The following is a 22,175-nucleotide window of genomic DNA, read 5'->3' on the forward strand; positions in this document are numbered from 1 at the left end:
TTAGTATGCAGGTATGTGAAGATGCGTCAGATTATCATTAAGTGCCTATTGATTTGGATCTTCTTTTAATTGAAATCAATTGTTGCGTTTATTCAAATTGAATTAGTTAATTCAGTTTTGAACTAATTTCAGAGGATGGAAAATACATTCATATCGGAATAGCCTTATTGTCCTTAGCGATTATCCAATCCTTAACGTTTTTTAGTTCTTACCTAAAGATGTAAATAAGGGTTTAATTCAGAAATCCCAACCCTTTCTTCAGCATAGCAGTTATCACTGAACCCCCTGTGAAATGCAGTATCTTTTTTTTTTTGAAGTGGTCTTTCTGAAAATTTTCAGCAGGTGCAAAATAAGGGGATAGGAAAATGCATTCTATTGGGGAATCAGAATTACAAATAAATTATCAAGGCTGTCATTGCTAAAATAAAATACAAGATGATTCGAAATATTGACATTGCGAGGAAATAATTTAAAAAAAATAAGAACTTTTATAGTGGTTATATACAGGGTATCTTACAAGTGCTAATGAGGCTTTTATCTCATTAATCGTAAAGGTGTAGTTTCAATTTGAAAAAATGCTGAAAACGCTCTCGAAAATTTCCCTGTACCAGCTCTGAGAGTGAAACTACTCACAGCACTTGCACTCTACAGTGTGCAAAAAATAAAGAATCTAACTTTTCATACGGGCCCCCTGTCCTCTAATTTCCAATTGGTAAGTTGTTGGCCTGTCTCTCTTGAAGCGAACAAAAAACTCTCTTAAGTGCTAAAAGTCTCTAAGTGCAATATTCACTGAGATATTCGAACTCAAAAATCGGAGAAAAGTTGGAAAAGCTCACCGTAAATGAGGGAAAAAGTGTTGTCCGTTAGTTTTTTTTGTTCTTTCATAACTTTTCTCAATTTTTTTTAAATCAAAAAATATCTTATTGAATAGTGCACTTAGAAACATGGAAACTGTTGGCCTCAGGAGATACGGGGCAACAACTTTTTGATTGGAAGTAAGAGGAAAGGGGGTCAGTATAAAAATGTTAATTTTTTTTATTTTGTTACACGCTGTATTTGCATTCTTAAAACTGGTACGGGGGATTTTTGAACGCATTTTGAGCATTTTTCTTAAAAATAAAACCATATCTCTACGATGAACGATTGATGAGATGAAGGTCGAATTCTGTATTTGATGAAAAATAACATGTGAAATTAATTGGAGAAAGAGGAACTTATCATACCGGTTGTTATAATTAAATGGTCATAATTACAGATTTCCAAAATTTCTTATTAAAACGAGTAAATTAATTATTGACCATGTATTATGAGTAAATTTCTTTTCAAAATTTCTCATTCGTACGAGTAAATCCATTATTCACTTAATTCATACAAGTACAACATCTAAACATCCCCCCCCCCCCCAGTTAGAAACGAACCTAATCTTTCGTAAAAAGCAATGTCTCAAAAGCAAAGCAAGTTTATTTGGTAATACCAAATTCCCTGCTGAAAATAAAGACAAAAACCCTATACAGTTATATACATTATGCCTATGAAACGGCGTTTGTTTCATTTAATTTATGGAACTAGTGAAATTACACGGTTCAGGTGAATAATAAAACGGAACAGAGATTTATTTCTCCCTAAATTCCACCACCTAAAATTCTTTAAAGGGACATTGAACCGTAGAGAAATTGGCAGAAATCGATCGCCGCCTCTAAAGTCAACTTGTCAGTGCAAGGAAGATGAAGCGCGTCCCAAATAACCATCGAAAACTTATAGGACGTGTCCTCGTAATTTGCTTTCAACTAAATTACTAAAGCAGTCGTTCTTATACATCAAAGTCAGCCCTGAATGCATTATACAAAGGAATGAAAATCTTTTCGCCGCTGTGGTGGTCGAGTGGTTATAGTGTCGGACTCGTGATGCGAGGATCCGGGTTCGAACCCCACAGTGGTGGTCGGCTGAAGTTGGTTTTCTGTGGTTCCCAACTTCAAGGCGCAAATGCGAGCCGATCTCCCCGTTAAAAAGTCTCGCCACAGAGAGCAACAGTCCTACAACGGTAAATCATTCAACCATAACACTTCAATCATAGTTAGTAAAACTGGGGGCAGATGACAGCACTACACATAACAAGCATTACACAGAAACAAACTATACGTCAGGTTGCACTACACGCACATTCCCGCATTTACCTATTCGTTGGGGGGTTCCGCGGGGGGGGGGTGCATGTGTGGTGTAGCAGTAGTAGGTAGGGGCTCGGGGATCCATGATGTTCTTAAGTCAGCCACCTCGTTGGGCAATTTGCCTGTTGTGGCGTTGTATTTGTATTTGTTGTATTTGTATTTGTATTTTCAGAGTTTTAAAAAAATAGTTTTCAATTGTATTTTCAAGAGTAAATTAAAGGGGAGTTAATTCAGAAATATGAAGTTTTGCTTCCTTATACAGTAAAACCTTTCTTCTGCGGGCACGTGAGGGACAAAAAAAAAAATCGTCCGTAAAAGAGGAGTGACCGCATCGGAGAGGGTTTCCTGTTGGAACTGTAAAATACATTTAGGTAATAACTGAAATGGTTCTTTGTAAATGATCGAAATTCTGGCAGTATAAGATGCATTTAAAGGCATGAAATTATATAATTATTGCGTAATTGAAATTACAAAAGAAATATTATACTGAATTTACATCTTCTGGAAAAAACTGATCAGCCGATGTTTGGCGGAAGCGGGGGGAGGGGGGGGGGTTGCTGAACATTCTAGCTCCTTCAAATTGACCACATGCGCATGCTGTCTGTGGGCCAGCTGTTGGCCACCCCTGGTATATATAGGCCTATCATTGGCTGATTATCCTTCGAAATTTTTTTTCCCAATTTTTTTACTCCATTCTTCACACCACTTCATTTCATTGACACATCTGTCTCACTCTTTTCTCTCAGCAGATTCACCTACAAAATTTACGGTCCAACCAATCTCATGCAACTGCGTCTATGACAAGTTCTTCTTTGTCTTCGGAAATTTATAATTTTTAATTATAAGATAAATAATCACCGATTCCCACACCCCGCATCGATTTTAAAGTAGTTGTGGCCCCGGTGCAAGTCCAATTTCGAACCCTCGCCGTCGCATCGGGAATACGAAGTGGATCCCGTGGGTCTGGGCCGACCTCCACTGCACTCCCCATTTCATCAGCCCTATTTGATCCAGCCCCGTCAGATGTTGCAAGAGTTGCCTGAGCCAACACCATCTATAGGCCTCCGTGCGAAGCTTGTGAAGTCATTGAAGAAGGCCATCTCATCTATTCCCATTCACTGGGATTGGATAAGCAGTTTCTCAGATATGATCCGGTTTATAGACATGTGTCGAATTCGAGAAGTTGTAAATCGTTGGTTCAATTTGCGCGCGCAGTTCCTGACATCAGGGTGCTACAAATATCAAAATAGTACTAGCACAGATTTCCATCTTTCCTCTTTAAAATGAGACCAAGATGGCAGCTCTGTCCCTATTTTAATTGAGCTATTAAAGTTTGAACTTAGTTTGACGAAACCTGTGCTAATTTTGACGCTATTACCTCCCCACACCTCCATCGATTTTTTTATCGTTTCCACGTCAAAAAAAAGAGAAAATGTATGTCGTTTTTTACCATGGCAGAGCTGAGAATTTTTGCTGGTTCATTATTTAACGAATCATTACGATTAATCACATCGATCAGTTGTAATAATGGCTTCAATGGATCCATCAGTAGTTTTATGCTTTAAAGCATTTTTATATTCGGAATAAATGTTTCTTTGATGATCAAAAGTAATGCGAGTTTCTTCCATGAGATAACTCGAGTTATCATCGAACATAAAAGCTGTCGCCATTCAATTTAGATAACTTGAAACTGTCTGTCTTCCCGCAGAAGCGTTTACAGAGAATTCTCTAAAGCATATTTTCTTACAAAGAAGAGCTTATCTTTTCACCTAAATAAGAAAGTTTCTTTGCCACACATACGCAAACGTCAAATATTTACAACATACATTTACCGAAACATCTATGTTTAACTCGGTTATTTTATGATGTTTGCCATTTGTTATGCACATTTTACATCGGAAGCTTTACCCCCCAACAGTTCTATGGTTTTTCCAGCAGCAGCGGTGGGAATCATCTCCCGGAAAAAAAAAGAGCAAAAGAATGGGAAAAGATGGGCAAGGGATTGGTGCTTCCTTTTCCCTTAAAAGAATGGATGAAAGAGAGGATGGAAGAAGGATAAGAAGCTATAAATTTCCACTCTTCGTCTTTGCCTATAAATATTTTTTAACCTGATTTTGGTGTTTTAAGAACTTGCTCTTCCTTTGCTCGGGCTACACCAGCATCAATCAAGGTGAGTCTCTGACAGGAATGGGGCGGACGTGCTCCTAAAAGAATAAAATAGAGTGAAAAAAAAGAAAAATCCACGACTGATGCTCATCGTTGTATGTGTCGTTTATGCATAGGAGATGGGGTAGAGTTCCGTATAGAGAGAGGGATTCTTTAGGTTTTTAAATTTATTTTTTTCTCTCTACTTTCCCCATGGGTTTCGTGTTCGAACGAAATATTTCTCCGATTCCTCTCTCATTTTTATTTTTTACTTTCTTTATCCCTACCCCCTTACCGTCTTCGTTCTCTAGAAAGCATTAACTTGAGCCTTAAGAGCATTCCACTTTCTTCCGAGCAATCACAAGACTATCATTTTTTATGCTTAAGTAACTTTCAGGTGCTCTCAATTCTGCCTCTTTCAACCCCCCCCCCCCTCCCCAGCACCGACAAACACACGCGTGCATACGAGAGTAAGAAATTGCCTGAAATGGAAGTTAAATTTCCGTTCTCCTTAATGATGCAAACGGTTAGAATTTCTTAACTGTTTCTAAAAGACGTTTTTAAGATCGACTTTAATGTAGGAATTCTTTTTTTTTTTCCTGTCCTGAGATCTGAATTTGCTTGATAATTTTTTTATCCTCCCCTCCGTTCATGATACCACTTGTGTAAGGTGAATATCCCTCGTTTATTACTTTTATTATGAGTTAAGTGTTCCCTGTTGGCGAAACCGGGATTGGCGCAATAAAATGAATCTCCCGTTAGAGATTTATGCCGCTGAAATGAATTTTTTTTTACGATGGGTTTTATTTTCCAGGGTTAGGTCGTGATTATTATTTTTTTTGTTGTCTTATTTACGGCAGTGGAATGTTCCTTGGTGATATTTTGAACCATGGAATCGTTTCTCTGGTGATGATCAAATAGAATTTCTTTTTTTTTGTATCAAAATATTTCTGGCCGTTGAATTTCATAAAAGGGGCTTTAAAATATGAAAAATGTTCTCATTAAATTTGTGATAATTGCCCTGTAAACATGAAAGAAAAACGTATAAGAAATAAATTTCTTTTCCATGGACTGGAAATGAAAAACTATATGTTAATTACGTATTTTCATTTGGTTTCTTATCTATCTAAAAGGAGGTAAAATAAATTTTGCAACTTTAGACAGTGTGAAGAGATGGTATTTTTGCGGCCCGAAGTATATACTGGAAATTGAAATTTCTGCACGTTATAAATGCCGAAACTGATATTTTGAAAAAAAGTGATTTGTCTCCTCCGGGAATCGAACTAAGGTCCCCTTGCATACCGGGCAAGTGCGCTAACCAATACACCGGAGACACAGTTTTCAACCCCTTATAACACGCATTAGTAGCGTGAAGCGCTGAGTGCAGACAGCAGCCTCCCTTCTATTGGCCGAAAAAATACCATCTCTTAATACGAAACGCCACCTGGGACAGAAATTGCTGTAGTTAAGGGAGGCTGCTGTCTCCACTCAGCGCTTCACGCTACTAATGCGTGTTATAAGGGGTTGAAAAGCGTGTTTCTGGTGTATTGGTTAACTCACTTGCCCGGGTTCGATTCCCGGAGGAGACAAATCACTTTTCTTCAAATATCAGTTTCGGCATAACATCCAGAAAATTCAATTTCTTAGACAGGGTGTCCCGTGAATCTTAATGCGGCCTTTATCTCATCCACCGTTCGTCGTAGAGTTGTAATTAAAAAAAAAAAAAAAAGATTTCACCAGTTTTTTGTTAATGCAAATAAAGTGTGTCATAAAAAAGACATTTGAACATTCATAAATTTGAGTAGTAGCTTTTTGTCCGGCTCTACAACCTGGTCATCCTGTCCTAAAAAATCCCGATGATACAAAGGCGTTTCCCAGTTTCTTCTGAGGCTAACAAAATAATTCGTGTTTCCAAATGCATATTCGCTGAGAAATTTGAATTCAAAAAAAGAGGGGGGAATTACAGAGGACAGCATAAGCTAATGGAAAAGCTCCCTTATACTATCCTTTCCCATTTTTCTGTTTTTCGAATTCAAATATCTCAGCGAATGGTGCACTTAGGAAGGTGAGATTTTTTTCGTCGGCCTCAGGAGAGACAGGACAACTTTCTAATTGTGTTTTTACGAACGGGTGACCAAATGAGAAGTTAACTTTTTTTGTTTTATGACACACTGTATTTTCACCGAGTGATTTCTGAACACCTTTAGAGCATTTTTTAAACTAGAACTCTACATCTATGACGAACGGGTGATGAGATAAAGGTCGAACTAGAACTTTCAGGAAATGAACACCCTGTATAATATAGTATTACATAATCCTTATCTGAAATTGTGGTTTTTATGCCAAGTTTCCCCAGTTGTTACTCTGAGAATGGGATTATTTTACAGAACAACATCTTGATTTTTGCATAAAACCGGTTCCTTACAGAGTAGGAAAGAAAAATTTTTTGTTCTAGTATAAATAGCATGTTATGTAAGAATATGCAACTCAACGTATTGATATTCTATTCACACATTTTTACAACTGAAACTATTATATCACAAGCCCCCACGCTGTCTCAGAAATTGCACTGCTTTAGAGCTTTGAAATATTGAGACATTCCATGACTTTAGAATTTCGAAAAAGCTACCATATTTGTGTATAGAGTTCAAGCATTGAAACTACTTGGTACTGTGAATAAGAACTTTCTTGGAGAAAAATAGTGAAAGCATTTCTGTACATTCAATTAAACTGTCTATGGGACACATAAAACTCTATTATTTCCAATAACATAAATGGCGACTGTGAAAGTTGACAAATTTTGCAACACAAATATGTTTAAAAACTCATAATTAATGAAAAATATTTCCAGAAATACTTTCGTATCTTCTTCACACCTGAGCCGAAACCGACTACTAAAAAAAAATTTTTTTTTTGATGGATTTGTGTTTATATTGTATGTCAAAATGCCCATTAACCCATAAAATATGACTGATTTTTAGAAGAAAAAGAAAAACACTGAGCGGAAGCACTCCCACCATTTATTGAAAGCAAAGAAAAAATGTAAATGTCAAATGGCAAATTTTCTTAACAACTGGCGTCAATGGGTTAAAATATATTTTGTTTCAAATTAATTAATTTACTTGGGTCAATATCTTCACTAGGATCATTCGAATTCTGGAGTAAAGAGTAACTTATGGGAATTTAGAAATAATGAGAAAAAAAATTGTGATCGATTGATGAAAATTGATATCCGATGAGAAAATATTGTATGATTAATTAAAATTGATATTTGATGAAAATAATAATTTAAGAATTGGTGAAAATCACGATCAATGGGAAAAATAATCTCACAAAATGGAAGGAAATTCACATTTAATGAAGAAGCAATCTCATAGAATTTTGAAGGTAATTCACATTCGATCTGACAGAATTGAAGGAAATTCATATTTAATAGAAATCATCAATTACAATTTAAAAAAAAAATCATGTTTAAGAAAAAATAATTTCAGAATTTTAATGAAAATTCATATTTATATCCTAAATAATTATATCAAATGAAATAAATTCTGACCATGACTAAAATTCACCAATAAATCAGGGCCCTTGGAGCCGGCTAAACCCAACCGTTAATACGCCACGGTGTGAATCTAGATACCACAGTATGACTTGTTGGCCCTTGAGTTTCATGGAAATATTTTTTGGGCTGCAATATCTGAAACTTAGAAGAAACCCCCCCCCCTTTAGATAATAATAATAACATATTTTGTGTTAGCAATTATCATACGGCCAAATAGCTTAATAAACCTCAAAATGTTATGTGGATTATTGTTGTCTTTCGTCGTTAAAATACAAATGGTTTCATCATATTATACTCAGATATTAAGCGAAACAAACTAAAATACCACAACTCCTAAGTCCATATATTTACATATTTTATTGTAGAGATATTATCCAGCTCTATTATACTTATTATCTGAAATATTTACATATATAATACCGTTTGTTCAAAATTCCATCCAAAAAACTGAATTCGTAAACAGTAAAAGCAATTTGGGTGTGAAAATTCATCTGATAGTCAATGCACTTGAGCAAATAAACTATTTAACAATAAATTTTCTGATAATACAGTAGTTGTTCATTATATTTTTTCTATGTGCTTTGACAAAAAGAACAGTTCAAGAGATATAATTTGAAATTTTTTGAAAATATTAATCATAAAAAAATTTGTTTAAGAAAATATTCTTCAGCGTAAGAGATAATATGAATACCAGAAAAATTTGAGTATTTTGATTTTCATTGATATTTAAAAAAAATTAATATCAAAAGATATTTATAATTTTAATAATTTTGAAAGAGGATAAATTTGTCATGTTATATAGGTTATATAAAAAAAGAAATTATTTCTAATTGGTATAGATAAATTCTAAAATTTCCCTTCCGACAGCGAAATTTAATTTTCGATGTCTGTAGTCGTTGGCATCGTTTCATTGTCCATCTTTGGCCCTCGAGGGGGTTCATCCCATGTCAAAATCATCGATGGGTTGGAAGACGTTATCTTGGAATGCACCTATGACATTCCCAGCTGGTTTATAGTGAGCTACGACCAGAACTTTACCACAACGTGATCGTGCTTTTCCAACGCCGAACTCAGTGCTGCTTCTCCAAACCATTTGAGTAAAATGACCTAAGTATATAAAACAAGTAGAGATTAGAAATCAAATACACTATGTAACTCTGTGTCTACTTTGAGGTGTTTCTAGACATTTTTTAGAATTTAAGAAAGGATACTACGAAATTAGGCATGTAAACCCTATGTTAGTACCTACAGTAGAGTGTCGAAGATCCGAAGTGGATGGGACCGAGATTATCTCGGATTAGTGAAAAACTCGACTCGTCCGAAAAGAATTTAAAAAAAAATCAATCCTTAAAATGTTAAAAAAAGACAAGCAAAAGCAGTCTAGGATACTGTATTTTTATTCTTCAGTAAGATATAGATGACATAGGATTTTCTCTCTTTCCCAAATTCATCTTCGCATCAGCCAACTGTCAAAAACCTTCTTAGAGACAGACATAGGATGTATTTCAAAAAATGAACTATAAGCCATTTGCAGCTTTTTATCTATGTGATACAGGGTTGATCAAAAACCTTTTTTTTACCTCATTTACTTTTTCGACGGTCCCCAAAATGCATTCGTGATTAAATTTGTACTGAAACTTTCGAGTACTAATATGGGGTTTACATGACCAAAATATCAGAACTATTTCTCCAATATCTTTCGAGAAATGTCTAAAACTCCTAAGTGGACAAATACTTTTTTGGCTATACAGTATAGCTCAGTTATCGTGAAAACAAAATTCATAAAAAGTTGATTTTCTCCAAATTATTTTTCTTATTTATACGGGAAAAAAACAGACCTTCCCCCCCCCCCCGGTCTATATTTAATTTCCTTTGTTCTCAATACTATCACGAAAGCTCTTTCTTGCAGAAAACTTCTGAGAAGAGTTTCTCTAAAGAAGTTTTTCCTTCCCCAGGATCGTTTTAGACAGCTGATGTCGATCAATGATTGATGACGCCGATCTCTAGACATGCCTGTTCTATGTGCATTTATTCTTTGCAGAAAAAGAAAATTTTGTTTTCTTATAAAATTTTATTTTTTATTTCGTTTCTAAAAATATAAGATAATGCACCTAAGTGAAAAATATTTTCTATTAGTTATAGTATAAAGCAGTCATACCTGATGGATGTTATCGCAAATATACTATGCTGATGCCATCAATTTCACCAATATAATTTTGGACAACCCGTATTCAAGGATACTATTCAGATATATGGTGTGTTAATATTCTTTTGCGATATATTCATATGTCCTCATACATTATATTTCTGTATTATAAAGCTTATTTAAGCTTATGCAGTTTACACACATGCTTGGTTAGAAATATATTATGTAACTATGTGAGCAGGTCTATACAAAATTCCTATTTTCATTCATTTATCGAGATATGAATAGACGAGACGTCTTGAGAATATTAAAAAAATAATAAATCAACTCATTGACATAAAAGTGTGGTTTGCCTCTAAAATACTTTCATGCCTAGAGTTTTTTTTTTTAAATTATTAAGCAATGTTCAAATTTCACTCACACAGGTGGCACTTTAAAATTAATAACTCGACATAAAATCCAACACAAACAGTGCATAATCAATGTTTATGGCAATCTGCGTGACATAAAACTATCACGTTTCAATGTGAGTGCTCCTTTTAGCTCAAGCTACATCTACGGACCCAACGGATGAAAGGGGTGCTCATATTGAAATATTGTAGTTCCAGGTAACGAAAATTCTCACAAACGTTAATTATTACGTTTTATGTGTTGTGTCACTTTTTTTCGTTTTACAGCACCACCTGTGGCTACTACTAAACCACACATGCATCTAGTCCATATTCCTCTGCGGAACTTCTAACAAATTGGTACGCGTTGGAATGTGCATGTACGTGCTGTGACACTAATGTGAAGTTATCTTCTGTGTAATGCTTGTTACGTGCAGTGCTGCCATCAATTTCTCCAACTAATGATTAAATAATTAAAGATTAATTAACTGTACCGTTGTAGGCCTGTTGCTCTCTGTGGCGAGACTTTTTAATGGGGAGAATGGCGTGCATTTGCGCCTCTTAGTTGTGAACCAGCCACCACCACCTGTGACTTAAATTTGAACTTTTTTAAATTTATCAATATTAAAAAATGTCTAGGTCATAACAAACATCATCAAACTATTATAAACAAAAAATTGCATCTACACGTTTTCAAATTAGAAATAAAAAATTAAATCACTTGTACGTGTTGGGTTAGAAGTCTTTAGACACAAGCAAACATCTAATAGATCGTCTCAAATCTATCATTTAATTGGGATAATAATAAAGTAGAATAAGCCAAATGTGTAAAAATATAAGATAATGCGCAGAAGTGAAAATATTTTCCATGATATATACTAGGAGGCAGTCAACCCTGATGAATGCTATCACGAATATACCATGCCGATGCAATAAATTTCATCAATAAAATTTTTGATAACACGTATTAAATAGCATTATTCGTGACCGTTGTACAGAGAGAGAAAGAATGCCGAGCTCAAAAAGAACCATATCCTTCATCTTGGAGTAACATAATATTACATTGGCGAAAAATATGGCATAAAATAATAATATTTAAAGGGAAAAAAAAGAGAAAATAAAATGATATTTTGTTACGGAAAATTGCCATACCCAATAATTCATCACACATTTGATATCTTTGTTCGTGAGAATGTCACGACATTATCTTGAATGATGAACTAATGAATGTACATTCACAAAAATATATACAGTATATGTATATACACAAGCGCACACACATTGTTGCAAAATTCGGACACATATTTCGTATAGAGTATGTTTCAGAAACTTGCGAGCATCATAATTGGAGATCTCTCTCAGATGTTGGTTACACGACCCTTATTTCTCGAGCTGGGGCATCATATGTTAATATAATTCAATTTAGTATTTTCGGGAATTCAATATTAAGTACTCTAAGGAAATATAGAGCCGACGAAAAGTCATCTATACATTTTAAAAATTAATAACAAATAAACTATAGGCATAAAAATAAATAAAACCGTTGCGGTTTGCACTAAAATACTTTTCATACCTGGAGTTTTTTAATAATTAAAAAATGTTCAAATTTCACTCACAGATGGCACTATAAAACGGAAAACGATTGAAATCCAATATAAACAGTGCATAATTAATGTTTATGAGAATTTGCGTGACATTTTCGTGAAATTAATTAGATAGGAAAACCCCTTCGTATTGTGTGTAGCACTACTTGACATGCCTTTGGCATTGAGTCAATACATGGCATTGAGTCAATACAAATATATATATATATATATATATATATATATATATACACAAAGACCGCTAATCCTAATAATCCTACAATAAATTTATGTATTCATAAAAGATTCCATTACCTCCATATCTCTTTATATGTTTACTTTGAAGTTTTATACGTTTTTGTTGCTAACTTCTTTTCAGCTCATTATATTGTCGAGAGAGTTGTTTGCTTTCATCGCTGTGGAATTGTGATCGCTGCGTCGAACCCACCTTGCCGTAAGCCTGTAAAGGCGGGACGGCCGAACATATTGATATACCTCTATATATGGTTGAACTACGTTTGTCAAAACACTTTCGATTCCGTCCAATAACACAAAAACAGGACAATAAAAGCTCTAACCCCCGAACAAACAAATTCCAGCTAATGTGTCGATAAATAGTTTTATTCTTCTATACTGTATAAACTGTACAAGATCAGGCCAGTGCATGCAGCGGTACTGCAATTAGTAGGTTTGTCAAAAGCACTATTGTAAAGCTTTTGAGCGTTATTGTAAATATGTACGACGTGTATTAATAGTGGGAGAAAAATCGTTGCAAATTACAGCACGCACTTTATAATGGAATATTATTCCAAATAATCTTCTCTGTCGCACGGAAAACGGGTGTTATATTGAGAGGTCGTTGTATCGAACATTTGTTAAACTTTTCTTCCTGGGAGAAGTACTCATGCACATTCATGTATTGTTAGAATAGAAAAAAAAACAACACGCACCTTATATGCCAAATTCTCCAACATCAAGGGTCAAGGTCAAACACGATTTTGGCAAGGGAAAATACACTTATATTGTATATTTATTTGCAATAAAGATATGGAGGCAGATCTAAGTTTGGACGTTATGTTAGACTGAATGGTCATTGTGGTCGTTATGTCAAAGTAAATGTGATAAAGACGGTTCACCGGTTATTATGCGTAATAATCGAACCTTTTGGTAAGTTTGATAAATTTTAGGAATTTATCACATTTGCCGGTGGTTATATCATAATACCTGCTCGTATTAGTAAAAATTACTAATCGTCAACGACTTACTTAAATTTACCGGACATTTTGCTCAAACTTCAGTCCAGGATTGATAGATTCGGGGGGGGGGGGCGGGATGCTGATTATGTTTCAAAATATTGATAAATGTGAAGAAATCTGACATTACAAGACTGATAATAGTTTATACATTTTGATCATTATAACTAGGGCTCGGATTATATCTAAGTGTATATGCGAATTTCCATTTGTATATTTTTACTTTTTTTTAGCATTACTGTGTAAACAAATGCATAAAATCAAATGATTCTTAGAACAAGTGCATATTTTCAAAGGTTTACTTTAAAGCTCAATCACATTTTATATTTATACAAAAATGCCACATTTATACAAAAAATTTATAAATTAAAACTAGGCAAAGTTACTCATTTTTTGTGATAACACATTTTATATGTTGTAGAAATGTACTGTAGTGTCGAAATTCTTTTGTTACTGATATTTTTTTATTGAGCGACTATAACGAACTAAAAATTAGAAATTATTAAATGAAAAATATGTAGAGTTATTTGTATATACAGTATATACATATGTGGGGATTTTTTTGTGAATGAATATGCATTAAGAAATAGGAAATATGCGTTTTAATAACATATTAATATATATGCATTTTTTGCATAGTGATTATACATTTATAAATGTACATTTGGTACAGTTTCCCATTTTTGGTACACATTTCGAAAATTTCCAATTTTAAACTTGTTCAGAATTTTTTAGTGCATATTTAGGATTTTTTATGCATATTTTGATAGTCTCAAGTGCATATTTCGGTATTTCGCCACTTTTTTAGTGCACATAATTCGGGCTCTACTTATAATAGTTTGATTTAATTTAATTTTTATGGAAAATGTATGTGAACTATACTCATCTCGTACGGGAGATGATGATATTATGGTTGAATTTAAGTGACATTTCGTGTGATTTCTTCCTCACTTATCAGTTTCCAACTTCATTCGGGAATTGTGTCGGGAGTAATCACCGGTACGGTATAAAAGTGATAAATTTATAACAAATTATCAAATTATTGCTGAGACGATTGGTGATTATGCATAATAACCTGTCATAGTGCATAATCTCCGGTTTATTACATTTAATGCAACAGGTTTATTCGATGAAAAAAACATGGGAGGGACCTAATACGAAAAAAATTGGGGGCATATATTTAGTTAAGCTTAATCGCACCGTTCGTTACAAAAGAACGCTCGCAACAGCGCATGATCGTTATAACGAGCGTCGACTGTGTTTCATTTGAATCCGAAGACTAGATTAAATAGCAATCAATTAACTACACTGTCAAAAAATAATAATCGTGTTCTCTAGGAAGTTTCATTTATTTTAGGGTATTTTTGGGTTGCTGATTGGTGTTACTTTTGCTGGATCGGCTCTAGTTTTCAAAATAATGCATATTGTTCACTATTTTAGTGTAGTCTGTAATACCATTGGAATTGAATTTTCAATTCATTGAGAAAACTAGAGCCAATCTGACAAAACCAATGCCATATTCGAATCAGCGCCCAAGTAATCACTTTAAAATCACTGTAATATCTTAGAGGTGTTCAGCAGTGCTATCAATTATTTAACAATCAATAAATTAGACTAATAATTATTCCGAATATTATTCAATTGAATAATATTTAGCATAACACATTCCTTTCGAAATATCATAATTCCAACATTACGAAGAATTCAAATTTGCATAATAGCAATTTAATTTTAAAAAAAGAAGGGGGGGGGGAGAAAATATATGTAAATTATTCTGTCAATATGCGCGATTCGTTTTGGAAAGATAATTATTTCTTATCGAGAGAGAAAAGTGATGGAATGTTCCATGAATTCCATGAAGTATGTACGTAGATGCTTTATCATTACATACCTGCTTTGATGTGAAGCAAATTTGGATCTTGAAAGAAATTGTATGATTTTATTTCTTCGTACCAGTATTTGCAAACTTGTTCGCCTGGAAAGAGAAGTAATCAGTGCTTATTCAATCAGAGAGATCATTACATTGATAATCAATATCTTTGCCTACACATAAAGCATAATACAATAGAATCCGGACAATCCGGCCTAATGTGGCGAAAGAGAGGGCCGGATAACAGAAAATACGGATAGACCGGAGTTATAAAAATGCTCACTTCCTACCCACTCAAAAATACCATTTTAATACCAAAAACCGCTCCTATTCATATTTTGTGACCTCTTCGTATAGGTCAGTACTTTATATATGAATGTATACATATAATTTAAATGTTTATTAGGTACTGCACTGTGCGTTTTAAAAATTTATTAAAGAAAAAGTCCAAGAATATAAATATTGTAATGAAAATTACGTAAATAATTTTTATTTATCATTTATTACGCCATTTTTTGCTTGTAAATAGTCAGTACCTTAGGTAAAAATGAAAGTCAATGAATTCCTCTATAAAAATCGCCAAATTGGCAACAAACTTAGCGAAGTTTGGCGATAGCTCCGATGATTTCGCGATGCCATGGTGCCAAGAGACTAGGCCGGATAGTCGAGATTCCACTGTATACTGAATGCATTCAAATGAAGCTGTTATTTTTTAAATACAGTACTTAAAATAAATATATTTTCTTTTCCCATATTTTCTTTAATAATCATTGTTTCTCGGTGATATTTTGTCGTGACAAAATACTGATCTTTATGAAACATATTGCATATTGCATATTGCATATTCCGATATTCCATTGGTTTTCGTCGCTCTGTTAAGGAGGAAAACTAAAAAAAAAAACAAAAAACACAGGTAATATTTCTGAAATTACATAAGTTATGAAAATGTATAATTGATCTTTTTTTTCATATCTAAGCATGCGTAGATACAGAACTACAAGCAGGGAAGAAAATCAATAGGGAACTCCCCAGCTCTAGATAATCAAAAAATTTAAAAAAAATCACATATTTTTTGCAATAAAAATATTGTAAATATCGAGAGAAAATACCTTCATGTGCTATATTACTCAATTTCTGTTAATTAAACATCCTTTTTGAAGGGGTGAGTTAATCAAAAATGTTTTAGAAGGGATTCCTTGTGCCCTGCAAACACGGTGAGCTCCCTTCAAATGTCGATTCTCCGTAAGCAACTGCGTAAATAGCCTAACCAGAGCCACAACTAGAGGAAGGTCAAGGGCAAGTACAGCAAGAGAAAAATCTCTACCACAGTGTAGGACCTACTTTCGGCATCCACGACCACGTTTTTTTTTTTGGTCAAAAAAGACTTATTTTTTTCTCTTCCCCCTTTTCAATTCGGATTTGGTGCCCCTCTTAGAGTGGCATCCCTTGCAACAGCACGGGTCGCACGGCCCGAAAGTAGCCGCCCCTCAACGGGGGGGGGGGCTGGTCTGTTGCCTTGGGCGTTAGATTAGGCAGGATGTTAGGCTCAATGTCTCTCCTTTCAAAATCACGAGAAGAGGGCGGCAAAATGGGCATCAGCCGCGGGCGACAAAATAAATTTTCGTTTCTATTTGCGGCGTAGAGCCTACTCAGTGAGAAGGTTGTATGGTTTTAACAATTGTGCATCTACGTACTTTTGCCCAAACTGTTGCATACGCGCACATTGATCCCTGAGTAGGAGTTTACACTCGAAAGGTACCACATGCATTAATCACCACCGATTAATCACCTCTATTCAATCACCATTCAAAGATTAGCGCTAATGCTACTTGGATTTGAGCATGCCTGAGTTTTTAAAACTGAAAAAAGTGTGGAAACCACTTTTGAAAATGAGAAATAATCGATATCTTCGATATAACCTTAAATTTTGCAGTTTCCCATAAGTCTATTTTCTTTTTTTCCCGGGTTACAAGAAAAAGCTTTTTGGATTCATAAAGTGCAGTGTGAGTGAGCCTTTCGACAGCTAACACGTAACCAATATGAGCTTCTGTTCCATCCATGCTCAAAAAACATCATTAAAATTTATAACAACAAATTTAATGCACTACTGGTCCAGCATCACTACGACGACTGATGGAACCTTTTTTTCCTCCAGTGAAATTTTATGCAGACACTTCAATACGACTTAGAAATTTAAGACTCCTCAACACTTCATGCGGCTTGTAGGAATTCCATAGAGATAATGGATCCTCTCTTGCTGGTGCGTAATGACATGACGTCAAATTAGAATCTGCGATGACAATCTGATAAAAAAATATGTCCAGGACAGAAAAAAATAATCTTAATAACAACTATATATCCCTTGAAGACAGAATCTGGTTCTAAAAAAAGCCACTTGAAAGTGTCATCAAGTGAGAAGATTGACGTTAGAGGAAGTCAGAGAGACGATTCCAGGAAGTCTTTCAAAGAATCTCAATTTATTTTTTTTTTCGGATGAGTTCGTAAATTTGTGAACTAAAAGCTCTGAAGCAGTAGAAAATAAAAATAAAAAAAGGAAATTCCGACTGATTCACTGAACAGTGACATCAAGTAGAAATTTCGGGAAGAGAAGAGATTCAGATGAAAAAATAAAAAAAAGAAGTAATTTCGGGTCGCGCCATTCCAGTTCCCCAGATTGGTTTAACGTGAAGACCAAAATAAAATATTTCTTCGGCGGATATCAGCTGTCAGTTCTCTGTTCGAAAAGAATCTATATATTCAAAAGGAGTAGTAAAAAGCTGTGTAATAAAAGGGGACTAACGGGAGAAAATTTAACCGGGGCTTTCAACCGACGATACGTTTATCTTTCAAAAGCAGACAAATCCAATTCGAATAATAAATATTTATCTATTGAAAAGTAGAAAACGTCGAGGAAAAAAATTTATTTGCTTGTATTTTAGTCACACCAAAAAAAAAAATAAATAAAAATTTTATATGTATAATTTTAGATCTATAGACTACTTACTCAACCGTACATACACGTCGTGCACATTCCTCTACGGATTTTCTAACGAATTAGGACAGGCTGGAATGCCCGTGTAAATGTGAACCTAACGTGAAGTTTGTTTCTGTGCAATTCTTGTTATGCGTAGTGCTGCCATCTGGCATCAGTTTTTCTAACAATGAATGAAATGTGATGATTGAATAATTGTACCGTTGTAGGCCTGATTCTCTCTAAGACGAGACTTTTTAACGGGGAGATGGGCTCGCATTTGTGCCTCGAAGTTAGGAACGACAGAAAACAAACTTCAGCCGACCACCACTGTAGTTGCGGTAGGGTTTGAACCTGGGCTTCCCCTCCCCCCCCCCCCACGATGCGAGTCCGCCAGTATGATCACTCGACAACCACAGCGGCAGATCTATAGACTGCACGAAATTCATACATTTTCATGAACATTGTAAAATTTGTGCACGTTTTGCGTGGTGATTTATTGAAATGTATGGGATGTTATCGAAATTCAACACCGTTTATGGTTTTTGAATGATTGCGAGTTTGAGTTGCTTGCTATTTGATGTTTCTCCCTCTCGAATGGCTGATATCATAAGATCTTTAGCGTAACTATCAGTGGCATTGATTTGAACGTTACACCAAGACAATCCCAATAAGTGTTCCTAAAAATCGCAAACCCTTATTTTGTTTTCGAGTGAGTTCGTAAATTTGTAAACTAAAAGCTGTGAGGCCATAAAAATAAATTTTGTACATCAAATAGAAATTTCTGTAGCTGAAGGATTTCTATTCGTTTCATAATGGAAAAAGTAATTTTGGGTCATTATTCTTATTCCTCAGATTGGGTTTATCTTGAAGAGACCAAATTAAATATTTCTTTCGGTAGATATTAGCTGTCAGTTTTCTGTTCGAAAAGAATTTATAAATTCAAAAAGAAATGGTAAAAGCCTATGTAATGAAAGCAGACTAACGCGAAAAATTTGACCGGAGCTTTTAGCCAACGTTACGTTTATCTTTGAAATGTATTTGCAATAGTAAATATTTATCTATTCAAAAGGGAAAAAAATACATAAAAAATTATTTCTTTATATTTCAGTCACGTAAAAATGGAAAATAAATCTTATACGCATGAATTTAGATCTGCAGACTTCGTTTCATTTACACATTTTCATGATCGTTTTAAAATCTCTGCACTTTTGTGCTGAATTTCATTCAAATTCCATACAGCTTATGGTTTTTGATTGAATGAATGCTGTTTGCAAGCTTGAGTTGGTGTTTGATGTTTCTCCAGCTCAAATGGTTGGTATTATTAGATGTTCAGTGTAGATTCATCATTGACAAGGTTACTATCAGAATAAAAAAATAAGGTATAAAAAAGGAAGTGATCGGTTGTTATACAAAAAAACACACACACTATTGGATGAGTGAGATGATAAGAAGTTATACGATTGGGCGTTATTAAGATTTTGTTTAAGGCTGCATTGAATTGTGGTTCCCAACTTCGAGACGCGAATGCGAGCCGATCTCCCCTTTCAAATGTCTCGCCACAGAGAGCAGCAGACCTACAACAGTACAACTATTCAATCATTACACTTCACTCAGGGTTAGAAAAATTTATGGCAGATGGCAGCACTACACTTAACAAGCATTACACAGTAACAAACTTCAACGTTAGTTTCACAATACGTACATGCCATGCACATTCCAACATGCACCAATTCATTAGAAATTCCGCAGAGGAATGTGGACGAGATGCATGTTTAGTTTATCAGTGGTAGTAGTAGTAGTGAATAGTGTATTTGTCGCTCGTTTTCCTGTTGGATACTATGAAGTGTTGTTTGAAAACCATTGAAATTTTGAGCATTAGAATTTTTTTACAATGATCTCCAAAACTACGAATGCAATCAATGATTTTTCACCATCTTATGACCACACTTAATTATCTATTGAGAGAGTTGCCACTCGCAGCCACTCAAAATTAGAGAAAAGTCGATAAAAATTTGAACCACCAGGGTCTATTCTTCATTGGCGATTGAGTAGTAACCTTAAAATTACTTTTTTTTTCTACAGTATTCGAAAATATTACAGAACTATACTTAAAAAAAATTTACAGTATTCCCAGAAATGTTTTATCATACTTCTAAATTCAACGTCGAAGAACTGATTATCGAGTTCAAAAATAATCTGTAAAAAAATAATTAAAAGGAAAGTTATTTTAAGAGTAGAAAATTAAAAATCAGATTTTTATTTTATTATGACTCATTTGCATTGTATAAATTCCATGTACACTATTTCCATTTTATTACATAAAAAATTAAGGCATTTTGAAATTTATCTTATGCTTAAATTAAAGAATTCCGTAATTTATTTTATTGCATACAATTAAACGATTTTATTTGCATTAATAAATTCCATAAACAAAATTTATCATTTTATTCTCATGTTATTGGATAAGTGCATTAATTTAAATAAATTAAGGATTTTATTTTCACTTCGTTGCATAAATTTTACTTATTCCCATTTCATTACATAAAACTGAAGGATTATATTTCCATTACTGCTTATAGTTTGAAGAATTTAACGTAGTGGAGCAAATGAAATTATGCAGACATTCATACTGTAACTACAAACAAAACAAGATGAAAATATGAGAAACTGAATGAACTCTCACAGACATTTCTTTAAATAATGCGCATTTGCATGGTGTTCTGATTATCAGATGAGAGAAATGCTTTATTTTTTATTCTATTCCACATTAGACATTCTTAAATTGATGCATTATTCAATATTAAATAGCGGGAGATTACGTAGAAACAAAGATAAAAACAGCTTGGGGGGCATTAGAACTTCGTTATGGAGACTTTAGTTCGCTCTATTCAAAATTTCGAGTTTTCCACTAAATTCAGTTGAATGCACGTGAATAATCTGAGTTGATAAAAGAGAAGATTTAAGTAGAACGAGTTTATTCTCCTCCACTGTATTTTCAAGGGTAAAGCCCTCTCCCAGATTTTCTTATTTTATATATAGGATGCTTATTTTCAATTTATTTTATTATATAGTGTATGTTTTAGTTCGGACAAGTGGAAGGAAAAATGACCGCCTTCGAGGAAGTCAAGCCCTTTTACGTCACGGCGCAATGATGGATGGACACGTTTCGAAAAGAGATCAACGGCGACAAGAAACAAACTAAACGAAAATACAGTAACTGGAGTGTATATTCCATTTTCGTGCTTAGAAAATTATTAATGTTACATCATACCAGAAATAAAAAAAATATGGATCTGCGATTACAGAATATTCATTGACAAGGTATGACATTTTTATGGATGGAAGAAGTGGGAAAATAAGTAGTTAAAGGAAAGTCTTCTAGTCTTTTTAGGCACGTGAGAGAGAACTTAAGCTCGGGAAATAAAGGGAGCATGATTGTAAAATGTGTTGGAAAAATCAGATCCTTGACAGTCATTTCCTGGGCGAAAATAATTCATATTTTTGCAATCTCTCACCATTTATCATGGAAGTTATTATTATTTATGCTGGTATTACTGAAATGAATGGGAATGACGGGAGATTTGAATTGGCCGTATAATATTCTAGATTTCTTTTTTTCCTTTCGCGTATGTTGCATTTTTTGACATTAGCAATGGTTCTGTCGTTGCTGGATCGTGAGACATTACTCCCTCGGGGAAATGCAGAAGTTTTTCCTCGAGAGGCCCGAAGTAATTCAAAATTTTCGAAAGAAGTTAGCAATGAAATTTGATTTCAGCACAATCTTGATAGGAATAGAGTAGGGAAATACGTGTGCAGACTTGGAGAGCTCATTAGAGGCGTTAGAAAATTTTCGAAGCAAGTTGCAAAAAAAAAAAGTAAGAAAGAAAGATTTTGTAAAAAATTAGAAAACAGTGTGCTTGCATGTTCCCCAACCAGGTAAACTTCGACAGAAATATCTGAAATCGTCAAAAAAAAAAACTGTCCAGCAACAACAGCTACATACCTTCAATAATGACTTTAGGAATGTATACATTCAAATACAAATATACAAATACAAAGACCACAACAGCAAAATGTCCAATGAGGTGGCT

General features: G+C 34.3%; 1 protein-coding gene across 2 annotated transcripts in view; it reads right to left on the bottom strand.

Annotated features, from left to right (window-relative positions):
• Positions 1 to 8,208: 8,208 nt before the first annotated feature.
• Positions 8,209 to 22,175, bottom strand: part of LOC149086773 (Golgi-associated plant pathogenesis-related protein 1-like) — a 32,282-nt gene continuing 18,315 nt past the window's right edge. For both annotated transcript variants that reach the window (XM_089231823.1, XM_089231822.1), the window contains 2 exons: positions 15,132 to 15,215; positions 8,209 to 8,976 (listed from right to left, as the gene is read on the bottom strand). In XM_089231823.1, coding sequence (XP_089087949.1) covers positions 8,807 to 8,976; positions 15,132 to 15,215 — 254 coding nt within the window. In that variant the 3' untranslated portion in view covers positions 8,209 to 8,806. The remainder of the gene's footprint in view (positions 8,977 to 15,131; positions 15,216 to 22,175) is intronic.

This window comes from Pholcus phalangioides, unplaced genomic scaffold (genome assembly GCF_987345545.1).
Source record: "Pholcus phalangioides strain wild (caught in Gottingen) unplaced genomic scaffold, Ppha-v1.0 ptg000004l_1, whole genome shotgun sequence".
In the NCBI taxonomy this organism is placed as follows: domain Eukaryota; kingdom Metazoa; phylum Arthropoda; class Arachnida; order Araneae; family Pholcidae; genus Pholcus; species Pholcus phalangioides.